The sequence below is a fragment of the Macaca thibetana genome, chromosome 2 (assembly GCF_024542745.1).
Source record: "Macaca thibetana thibetana isolate TM-01 chromosome 2, ASM2454274v1, whole genome shotgun sequence".
Lineage (NCBI taxonomy): Eukaryota > Metazoa > Chordata > Mammalia > Primates > Cercopithecidae > Macaca > Macaca thibetana.
In genome coordinates this window covers 23621111-23633171 of record NC_065579.1, presented here as the reverse complement: position 1 = coordinate 23633171, position 12061 = coordinate 23621111, and the positions used below count along the sequence as shown (strand labels likewise).

At 44.2% G+C, this 12061-nt stretch overlaps 2 protein-coding genes across 13 annotated transcripts in view; one reads left to right on the top strand and one right to left on the bottom strand.

The window, feature by feature from the left end:
- Positions 1–8737, bottom strand: part of THRB (thyroid hormone receptor beta) — a 371482-nt gene extending 362745 nt beyond the window's left edge. For 4 of the 12 annotated variants that reach the window (XM_050779474.1, XM_050779472.1, XM_050779469.1 and 1 more), the window contains exon 1: positions 7709–7979. The gene's annotated coding sequence lies outside the window, so the exon portion shown is untranslated. Of the gene's footprint in view, positions 1–7253; positions 7341–7708; positions 8023–8154 lie in introns of those variants that run through there. The other 8 variants (XM_050779473.1, XM_050779468.1, XM_050779484.1 and 5 more) reach the window with 6 other exon arrangements.
- On the top strand, positions 6931–7719 carry LOC126948908 (WAS/WASL-interacting protein family member 3-like). Its single transcript, XM_050781369.1, has one exon. It carries the CDS (start codon positions 6931–6933, stop codon positions 7717–7719), a length of 789 nt encoding a protein of 262 aa, XP_050637326.1.
- Positions 8738–12061: the final 3324 nt, after the last annotated feature.

Below are 12061 nucleotides of genomic sequence, written 5' to 3'. Positions count from 1 at the left end.
AAGGAAAGATTATGATTATAATGTTTTCAAAGGTACAGAAATTTAGCAGGACTTTCACATTCTTGCAAAACACTTCAACAATAGGCAGTTTTAACCAGTGTTGTATACAAGTTGCTAGGGGTTTGTGTGTGTGTGTGTGTGTGTGTGTGTGTGTGTGAGAGAGAAAAAGCAAAAATGTTCCGCTGTGGTGTTAGATACTGCTCATTTATCACTTTTTATGAAATGCATTAAAAGGTTAAAACATATGAGCCTGATTTTTAAAAAGTGTGACATAGTGAACTGTTTCTCACAACCTATTGTGCTGAACTTTTGCCATTAAAGGTTTTAGACACACACATACACGAACACACACACACACACACAAAGGAAATAGTGATCAAATGAATTTTGCTACCTGCTCTCCCCTTTCTTGGACATTGATCATGCATGCTAGCATAAAAATAGGCTCTGGAAACTTTTACAACTTTTCAAACTCAAGATTTCCCAAACATAATTGAGCCTAGAGTAAAATAAACAAATACAGTAGTAAAAGAAGTAAAAAGTAATATAAGACCAGGATCTGCCAACATATTCAGAAGCAAGTAGAAGGGACTGAAAACAAGGACAGGGTTTGTGGCTTGGGACATCAGGGTGACTGCAGCATTTCTCACTGTGATTTAGAAGCTGAGCATGGGAATCACAGCAGAAGCCAGAGACAAGCAGTGCCTTTTCCACTGTATGTGAGAACATGACACACACTTGTCACAGAGACAGATGCTGCACGTATGGACATGCCAGTCGTTAAGACATTTATGCCTGTAAGACAGAAATGTGAAAAAAGATGACCAAGCCCAAGAAACGTTATGATTGTTATCATCAATCATTCTTTTCTGAGCACCTGCTTTGTGTAGACATTGATGAAATCAGAAAAAACAGAGTCCCAAGAGAAACAAATGGTAAAGGGAAAAAGCATATCTGAACCATCTTGAGAACCAACGAACAACATGTCACAAGAGTTAGAATACTCAACAGGTTCCTGAATGTCAGGATCATATATTATGCTACTAACACCATGACTATCTTCTCAACCTTCCTCATCACAAACATTCCTGAGCCTCCAGAGGAGTCAAGTAAGTATATTCCCAAATAAAGAAAACGTGTCTGTTTTCAGTCTACATTCCTTTGTCCACACTTTTGTGTTGATAAACTTGTTACTCATGACTTTCTTATAAATGCCTAAATTCTTGATCACAGAAGAGAAGCCATGACTCCCTGAAGACCCTCTTTTGGAAGTAGGAAGTTGACTGAGCAACTCAGTCCAGACCAGTCCTTTCCTGATTATATGTGCCTCGTCTGCAGTCCACTCTTAGAGCACAGACACACGTATGTATTTAGGTGTTTGTGCATGTGTGCATATGATAAGGAATAAACTATAGATAGTATTTGTTAAAATAGGACTAGGAAAAATAAAAATTGGATAAAACATGCAGACCAGCAAGACAAACATGAGCTGAGATACATAAACCACAAGCGTCTTCATTGTGACAAGCTAGACCGTGAATTTGTCTTCTGTTTTTTTTTCTTTTATCTCTAAATCACGATTGTCCCAGAAGATGTGAAACAGATGTCAATGATTTGCACATTGTCCATTGTTCAGTAATTTTCAAATAACTAGAATAAAATAAGCCATTCAATACAATTCAATATTTCTCAACTGCTGAAAAAATACTTCAAGATCTTTCACTGTCTTACATGAAGGAGTAGAAACTGCAAAAATAGCTTTAATAGACAGCAGGCACTGTCTGACAAATAGCAAATAACTGTTTGCTTTTAGCACATAAACTGGAAAGATGATATCACAAAGGGTTTTCATTAAGTTCCTTTAAATTATTTTGCCATAAAAGATTTTTTAAATAAAAATATCGATCTTAGAATAATTTTAAACATATTGATGGATGTTGGTCAATCAATAAAATCAACTGAATGATTTTAGTGGTGGCTCATGCCTGCAATCCCAGCACTTTGGGAGGCTGAGGTGGGCAGATCACGAGGTCAGGAGATTGATACTATCCTGGCCAACACGGTGAAACCCTGTCCCTACTAAAGTTACAAAAATTAGCTGGGTGTGGTGGCATGTGCCTGTAACCCCGGCTACTCAGGAGGCTAAGGCACGAGAATCCCTTGAACCTAGGAGGTGGAGGTTGCAGTGAGCCTAGGTTGCACCACTGTACTCCAGCCTGGAGACAGAGCAAGACTCTGTCGCAAAAAAAAAAATAAGAAAAAAAAAAAAAGATTTAAACCACTATACCAATATCATTTAATTGCTGGTAATCACTGACCAGCAGACAGTACAGATTATCACAGATTATCTTCTTGCAAAAGCCTCAAATGCAGGTATTCTGGGTTGCTACAGGTAGATCTGCCTTCTGTGCAAATTTAATGTGTCTGAGGCAAGGGAGATGAGCCCTATTATCAAGCACATCTGCATCTATCAGAAACACCCTCCCGGGAGTATATCACTTTGTTAGGACTGACTGTCATGATGGAAAAGCTACAATACGGTTCTCAGGACAGTCAAGGTTCCTAGGTCCTAATTCCAGACTCCCCTGATTTGCTATTTGGAAAAGATCCTCAAGTTCACAGCAGAACTCAGTTTCTCAACTCAATAAAAAATAGTGCTGCACAAGAAGAGCTGCCAGTACATAAAGACTTCAAAGCCCTTTGAAATTAGGACAGTAGGGACCAAACAACATTAGCATTGGGCATAGATCACTATTCTAGCTGTCAGTTGGCCAGGTTCCTGAGAGGAAGATATGGAAATATATGACTTGTGACTCAGTGATTTGGATACTCCCCCCACTTGATTAAATGCCAAAATTGACTAACAAGTTTGGGAACTTAAATTGGAGAGTGAACATTTTAAATCAGAAACTCACCGGTCTAAATATATTCAACTTCCCTACTACTTGGATACAAGAGATTCTTGAGTGAATCTCACTGAAATTTACATTAATATACATGGGCTATAGAAATCACAATCTCCTCCTCAGATACAAAATAACCATTTTTAGGGGCCATATGAGAGACTCCAATAGGTATATCCATCTCATCACAATGGAGACAATTTCAGAATCCTTTTGTATTAATATGTTGTCTCATAGGTCACTGGGCTGCATGTTGAACTGAAAAATGGCTAGCAGGGCCAGGTACACAGTAGGTACATAAATATTTGTAGACTGAATGAGGAATCAAATCAAAGAATCAAAATGACTTTAAATTAAGCAAGGAGTTAACTTGCCATCCATTGCTCAACCCGCTTTGACACTAGAACAAGCCCTCCAAGCAAAACAGACAGCTGTGATCTGGACATATGATGCAATGCAGGCAGCAAACGTTCACTCTGGACAAATCCATGTCCAAATATGACACTTAATACTAACCCAGAAGGGAAACAGAAGCACTGCCCTTTCTACCCTTCCATTCATTCTTCCAACAGTGTTTCACCTGTGCCACGTACCAAGCTGTTTGCTAGGCTATGGGGAGTCAAAGATCAATAAACCCATGCATCGTGCCTCATCACAACTTAGAGGTGGGAACAGAAAAGAAAACAAACAGCCCTGCAGGTGATAAGAGCTATATAGACTAAAGCCCAAAGCATCAGGGGCGACAAGTTCAGGGGTGTTTATGGCCATAGGGTCATTTTCAAGTACCACGTTGTCCTGTCCTCTCAAATTGCTCTAATCAAAAGTTGGCTGAGACACTGGATATTTGGGAAAATTAGCTTACAGAGTGTGGTAACCACTCATTCCTCTAGGTTTCCTGAGCTTTATTTCTGCATTGGGATTCATCACCAGAATCTCCACTGACAGGCCATAGTAGCTCAGGCCCCCAACAACAAACGTTCTGGGTTACTTTTCATCATTATGTCTTCTGCATTTTTTTTTTCCATTCCAGAGTTGGTAAAAGACAGGACCATATAAAGAACCTGACTTTATTTTATGTAGAATTGAATTTCAAGTATTATCCATGATATAATTCGATATTTCATATGAGTATATACTAGTTGGCAAGCACCATGGCAAGCACTCTACATGTGTCATCCTTACAAGTTTAATGCATGCCACCTCCAGACCCCCTTTTCTCTGTTAACTTGGCTACTACTAAGAAGCTCAGAGCCAAATTAAATACTCTAAAGCAGTAAGCACTTAGGATTGTAGTTTAATTATCTTCCCTCCTCTACAAGATTATGATCTTTCTTCCCCTCCCATTCTTAACAGTCTTATTTTGTGAAATTGTTACTATGCATTTACTCAGACACACTTATGAACGTTGATACTTTAGACACAAAAACAAATCACCATAATCTTCAATTATAATTTCCTTTTGCTTTCAATTGGCAAGAACTTCCGTGAATAACTAATTTGAAGATAACTCCTTTGATATTATGCTCTGGTCACTTGAAAACTCAGATAACGCAGTATTTCCCACGATCATTTGGTTCAGAATACTTTCATGAAGCGACAAAAGAGGCCAAAAAGAGGCTGACTTAACTAATAACATACGATAACTATCAGGTTATTTTCAAATCTATCACCAAGGCCTATTTATTTCTATCTTGTGTTGGATCCTGACCATTGCATTTTCCCCCCTCACCAACCACCATTTTTGCAGCCCAAATTGTACCAGCATGCACTGGTCGGTCCACTTAGGGCTGCCATTGTCAGAGGCACTGCCAGGACCTGCTGAATGAGAGGACACTGCTATCACCCAGTGAAGTCTAGTCCCTGGAATTTCACTCTCAGCACTGGCAATGCTTCTGGAACTCATAAAGATTCTGCCGAAATTCAGGGAGTTGAAGGTCAATGTCTTCCGGGGATCAAGGTAACATGTCAGAAAAATTCTGCTGCTGAGGATTTCCATGTATTCAAGTCAAATGTCCTTAGGAGGAACTCACAGAAATAACTCTTTGCATTGTCACTACACAGAATGGAAGGCCAGCTTTTATTTCAAAAAGAAAGAGAGAGAGAGAAAAATAAAGAGTGAACCATAAAAGCATGGCATGTGTGCAACACACACACACACACACAAAATAGATCTTGGCATGCCCAACTGACACCCAATTAGGATGCGTAGTCAGGCGTTTTTGAGAGCATAATATTTGGGCACAATCATTCATTTATTCACCAAAGATTTATCCAGCACCTACTGCGTGCCAAGTATTGTTCTAGATGCTGGAAAATAAGAGTGAGTGAGGCAGTCAAGAGTTCTGTGCTCATGGATTCTATATTCTAGGCAAGGAGACAGGTGATCAGCAAGCATCAATTGAAATGAACAACTGAAACTGCAAATGCAATCAAGGAAAGAAAAAGAAAAACAAAACAAACAAACAGAAATACCAGTGTGATGGGTCTGAAAAGGAATGAGGGACCGCCTTTGCTCAAGTGGTCAGCGAAGGGCTTTCTAAGAAGGTGACACATAATCTTACACTAGAATGAGAAGACCGACTGAAGAAACCAATCACCTTTACTCTGATTTCCATCAAAAAGATGGGCTTACTAAAAAAAGAAACATGCAATACCATTTGTGGCTCCGCACAACTCATACTTTAAACAACAGCAAAAAAAAAAAAAAAAAAAAAAAAGGAAAGGAAGGGAATCCACAACTTTCTGTGCTCTTAAGGCAATTTTAAGAAATCACCTTTCCCAAAGATAATGGATTAAAAAGAAGTTGTCTTAATTCATCTCTAATTATGGCAGAATTTACTATGAAGAAACTGAAATGAGAGACATGGAATATTCACTCCTCTTCGTAATGTCAGTTGCTTTATGTAACAATATTCCAATGTCAATAAAAGTATACCTTTGCATTACAATGCCAACAGGAATTATTCCACTTTAAGAAAACAGTTCTGTAGCTATACTCAGTATTATTTACATTCACCAGCTATAAAATAAACCCAAATTGTATTTACTAGCAGATGGTCTCATTTCCAATATATAATAAACCTCTGAGATTAGGTAAAAATAGATTCTATATTTCTTTAACATGCACAAATAATAAATGAACGTTCGCCAATGTCTTTGTATAAAATACTCCAAACAAATCACTTGGTACTGAATTTCTGCTTGTCTCAATTAAAACACTTAGCCACCTGGCATGAAACATCCTAAAAACATCAACTGCTTAAAATACTTTGCACTGAAACACGTTTTTCATTGTTTCCTAGCCTCTGACTGATTTCAGAATTAGAAAGAATTAAGCAGAAGTGAATTGGGGAGCAGGTCAGTCACTGAATACTCAGAATGAATCATGAACGCGTATACTAAAATGCAATTCTTACTTCTTTGCAGTGCAGTGCATGCTATACATTCTTACAATTTAAATAAGCATGCTAAACTAAGGCCAAATAATGTGACGATTGCCCAATAGGTCTACATTACCTAATACATTTATCATTATGTAAACTGCTGTGCTTGATATTAATACACTGTGCAAGGAATGCTTAATTTCTTGAACTTCCAAACAGGTCTTTAAACCTGAATCTCACTAGTACCCAAGACCAATAACGTGCTGAGGAAGAACGTATTTCAAGTATATTTACTGATTACACAGTGCTTGAATCTTCAAAAATTCTAAATTTATGTGGAGAAAGGAGAACGGAGAATCTGAACTTGGCTGTTCAGGCAAACTCTTTCCTTTCTTTGCTTCACTTTATGAATTGTTATGCTTCTAGATCCTTCTTTTAAAATTTTCCATTTGGGGAAACTTGTACATTTAACCTTAAAAAAAACAAAACAAAACAAAAAAAACCTCATCTCATTTCTTCCCTCCCCCTCCTTAAAATAAATAAGAAGGCTTAAGAATTAGCACTAATAATAATCCCACAATGGTCATTGGGAAATCCTCCCCCAAAGTGACAATTGCCGCTAAGAAGGGCAAAATCCACTAAGAATGAAAATTCCCGCAAATAAGTCCTTCTCTGAGGGGGTGGAGGTCACACAGCTGGCACAGCTGGTATCACAACCAACTCGAGGCGACCCAGAGGAAGATGCTGCGCCAAGAGAAGCAAAGCGAAGGAGCGCGACCCAGGAGGATAGCGAAATCCCCGCCGAGTCCCCAGGAGGCGGAGAGAAGACCAGTCGCCAGGCACCGGCCACAGCGCACGCCAACATTCAGGATAATTCTCCTTTCCAAGCCCCGGAGTTCCGGGGCAGGCGAAAAAGGGGGGATGGGAGACCCACAGTCCCTTTAACCCTCCCCCCCGGTCTGCCAACCTTTTCCGAACCCCCATGTCACACAACTTCCTCATCATGGAAACTTCCACTGGGTTCGGCGCTGAGGATGCCAAACTCCATTTCACAAGGAACATGTCAACAGCTGGGCTTGGGGTTTGAGGAACAGAGCCGCTGCGACTGGAACAGAGCCCGGCCACCCTGTTCCACCACTGTCCACGCCGTAGCTCCCAGCCTGCCGCCGCGCGGTGCCCGAACACGAGAGGGCACCTCCTCCCAGATCCGGGGCGCAGAAGCCCCGCGGAGGCAGGTAATCAGGCTGATGACACCCCCACCACCCACGCCCGCCCGCCCGCGCGCGCTCGGCTTAGCCGCCCGCACCCCTCCGGGTTCTTGCGACACTCCGTCACCATCCCGCCCACCCTGTGGACAGTTGGAACTGTCGCCCCCTCCTCCCCTCACCCCGCTGCCTCCGCGCGGTCCTCTAGCCAAATTACCAGTGCCCTGAAGCCGGTTGGGTTGAGCGCCCCTGCCCGGGGAAGGTAGCCTGCGGGCTCTTGCCCCGAGCCCGCGGAGCAGGAGGTCTCTTTTCCAAGCGCACTCACATTATTCATGCAAAGTTAATCCCCGCCGCGTCACGGCCGCCCGCCCGAGGATGTGCGCCTTCCTTGGCCAAGCCCCGCAGTCTCCACCCTCCTCCGCCCCCTCCTCCCGGCGGCGGGGTCCCGGGGAGCGCCGGCGACTGGGCGTCGCGCGAGTCCTGCAAAATGTCAACTCCTTGGGCGAAGAGAGGCGGCCGCAGCCAGGGCCGCGCCGCGCCTCCCGGGTCCCTCCACTTTTATAGGCGTAGGAAGCGAGTGTGTCTGGGGCACCAGAGTCCCCGCCTCTCCGGGTCCCCCGCGTGCCCGGCCCGCCCCGGCCCGCTCCCCGGACGCTGTCTTACGCCGGGCCCGGGGCGCCTGCTCCGCGCCGCGTCTGCGAACCGGTGACCTGGTTTCCCCTGAAGCCCTCACGGCTGTCCGACTCGCGCGGCTGTGGCGGCGGCGGCCAAGAGCAGGCAAACCCGGCTCCGCCAGGGGCGCAGCGAGGAAATGGCCTCCTGGCCGCACACCCCGCCGCCGCCGCCGCCGCCGCCACCGCCCCGGGCTGCCCAGCCGGTACTGACTGCCCCTGCCAGGCTCCGGGCCGGCGCTCCGACGCGCTCACAGCGCCCGGCTTGCCGACCCCGACCCCAGGCCCTACGCACTCGCTGTCCCCGGGCCGGCCGCCTCCGCACCTGCCTCCCCAGGTGTGGGCGCTCCCCCTCGTCCTAATCCCGGCCGTGCCCTCCCAGGGGTGGTGACCGTGCTGTGGGTTTGGTGGCTGCGCGTCCACCCAGCCGATTGCCTGCGCGCATAGGTGCGGGTTTGGGCGTCATTACTCTAGTTGGAGAAGAGGAAAGAATGGGGAACGGGTGACACCGGGACCGGAGGGCGAGTCTTCCAGGAGCACGCCCTGGCCTTCTTTGCCTGGCCCGACCGGCGCGACCCGTGCCGCCGCGCTCCTCCCTCCGCTCCCAAACCACTTGTGGCGCGTGTCGGGAGGACAGGGCGATCTGGCTCCTCCTGGGGCCTCCGCTGGTCGGGCCATCTGGCGGCTCTCTTACCACCACCGCCACCCCAAGAATAGAAGTTTGGGACATGCGTGGCTTGCCCTTAAGGAGGACACCCCCGCCCCCACCGCCATTATGCATATCATGGGAGAGGTGCGTATAGGGCTCAGACACTCCGCAGGTCCCAGAAGGGCTGCCCTATTAATTTGTCTTTGCCCTGGAAATGTGCAGATAAAACCAAGAAGACAAAGATAATGTATACTCTTCAAGAGATCTTTCCCGGGCAAATATAGGTCTCTCAAATGCCCCAACCTTAAGTCCTGGCGACCAGGAAAAGACTTGCTTTCTGAGCTAGAAGGATACTTGGGAAATACCGAGTCCTCAGACAGCTAAAATGTAGTCAATAAGGAACAATAGTTGCAACAAAACTACTTTGACAACAGAGTACCATTAATTTCTTAGAGAAAATATTAAAATAATTCCGACATCATAATTTAATATTCACATCTATTCGTGTAACACGCAGTGTTATAGAGTTATGACGATATGGATCCTCAGCGGCCTGACAATGTATAGGTTATTTATTGGAGGGTTCTCTAGATTTTCAGCCAGTGACATGTATGTTTTATTCTCGCTTCTGAGCGTGCCAGGGAAAGCGGGGAGAGGCCCCGGACCCCTGCCAACAGCATTATCAACCACCCCCCTGGATAAGCAGAGTTTCGCTGATGCACTTTTAAGAAAGTTGAGGCCCCAGAGACGCCATTTCCCTTTGGTCCTCGGTGAGAAATCCGTGCTTTCTTCTCTACTCTTAATAAGGCTGCACCATAGGACTTGCAGGCTTCTGTAGTTGGAGAGCTGTTCTCCTTTGCAGGGAAGTTCCTGGGCTTTGCTCCAAAGCTGCCCCGGAATGTTTTGGTTGGTTTGGAGAAAAGCTGTGGCGTCTACACCACTTGTTCCAAGCAGGCGGCCCCCTGGTGGCTAACTGTGGGGGAAAAAGCTGGCCACTGAGGAAGAAGTCTGGCGCAGGTAGGCCCCAACAGTTGACAGCCTAGTGTTCCGGTCTTCTTCACAGCGTATGAACAACTTAGTATTACCGCGGGGTGAGGTGAAGCAAATCTTCCTTCAACACAGTGGATCATAGGCCTCGCGGCCTACTGGAACTTTTGATTTTTTTCTCTTCCCGAGTATAATTTGGAGCTAAATTCTTTAAGAAGGAGACATACAGAAGACAAAATGTAACAAAAACTGTTGCTTCTCTTTGTTCGAGGGCTTTGTCTTTCTGATCTCATTTTGCCTAGAAATTTCGGAAATAAAGAGCCAATTAAAGCATGAAATAAATAAAGGGTGTGGCATTATTCAAACAATTCATGAGAATATGGTGGTAACAATGTTATATAACAATGGGGGAGGGCAGTTTTACTGCAACCTAGTTGTATCATTAACATTCAACTACTAGTGTTCCATTTTGAACAGGACCTCCAGGGGCTGTCCTACAGGCTGCATGATAATGGTAAAGAAGGGTTACCAAGAGATCGTGGCATTTATTTTTCTGGTTTTATACAAGGTAGGACAATGGAGGAGAATGTCATGATGACTTGATTGAAGGAAGAACATTTATTCAAACTTGAGATTATGTGGTCATGTGTTCCAGCTGACCTGAGAGGGCACACCGAGGCTGTTTCCAGGACCCTTTCCCATATTTCACCATAGACATCCTCATTACCAGGATCTATACCTTTAAGCTGATGACTCAGTTCAAGAAAGCAATTCATTCATATATTTATTTATTTAGCAATAAATAAATAATTTTCTTACTGGGGTAAGAAAATGAATGAAACAGAACCTCACAGGGCTCGGATTGGGCAGAAGTGAGTGAGGCCAGTGGTACAAGTGCAGGATCTGAGCCTGTCTTTATTTAAAATTTTGATGTATTGTTCATCATGAATAATTGTTGCATTAATTTTGATTTTTAAAATAGTGCATTAAAATATTTCTCCTGATTTACTGAGACTTTTTTTTTCTTTTTGGCATCCCCTTAAATTTCACACCAGGGATGAGTGCCTCACTTTGCCTAAACCTAGTCCCTGCCCCGCAATGCCCTCAGTGTTACCAGAGTCTTTTCAGAGAAGCAAAGTTCAAGTCAGAATGTCCTAGATGTTAAAGATAATTAATATATAGTAAAGGACTTGGGATCAGAGAGTTAGAGATGTGGGCATGAGGCGAGGGAAAAATCAGGGAAGATTTCATGGGAAGTGGTGGTACTTGAACCAATTCATCAAAGATGGACCACATTTTGCCAGGGAGTATTGGGACTGGAACCCCTGGTATTGTTTTACTTATTTAGCTACTTCTCAAGCTGGCTGTGCAGCCACCTGACCTAGCCCTGGATATTCTGATTCTGTCTGTTCATTGTTAGTTCCTGGAACTTATTTTTGCTATAAGGGCCCCAGTGATTCTGGTCCATAGCAGCTGGGTAAGAACTCCAACCCTTCAGGAAAGACAGTTTCTTGGGGAAGATGATAGGGTCAAAATTATCCAATTCAAGTACACTCTAATTCACAGCACAAAACTAACTTTTTATTTCATATCTTGGTACATGCCCATTTTTATCTACACTCTGCCTTTGGCTTACTGATGAATAAGGGAGACCGGAAAGGAAAAGGAACTATAGGTTGCCCTATGTTTCTCTTTCCTTCTATGTCATCATTTTCAAACTAAGTGGTTACAGAGAAGTATTAAATAACATAAGAAAAGACAGAGAAAGTTTCCTTGATTGTTGCCTTCTTTTTGCGTTCAAATCAAGCTCTGGTTGGAATGGAAAGCATGGCAAACCCCATTTTGGGGCTGTCACTGTCCTCACTTAGTCATTGATGTGACATGCTTACCTCATACTCAATCTGAGTTTTGCAGACCTCCCACACATTGTGTGCCCACAGGGATTCTGTGCCCCTGGGGCATCAAGAATGCTATGTGTGAGTTGAAAAGTAAAGAATGGCAGCAGCTATGCGTGTTATCTGTATTTCCTCTGTTCATGCACATGCTCCATTGTCCCATCGACCTTCGCTTACAAAAGTTCAAAGATAAAATTATCAGGAATTTCAATATGGTGACAACAAAGCATTAAACGAAGTGCCAGGCCCCAAGCACCAAGCCCTTTCGAGCATGGGTTGTATGCAACTGCACAGACCACATGCCCATGAAGCTGGCCATGGGGAAAGAACTTGATCCTTTATTGTGGTAGAATCCTAGGGCATGTTGG

What these genes read in the sequence shown, in the direction of transcription:
- LOC126948908 (XM_050781369.1), top strand. Translation starts at nt 6,931, where the DNA reads ATGAAAATTCCCGCAAATAAGTCCTTCTCTGAGGGGGTGGAGGTCACA.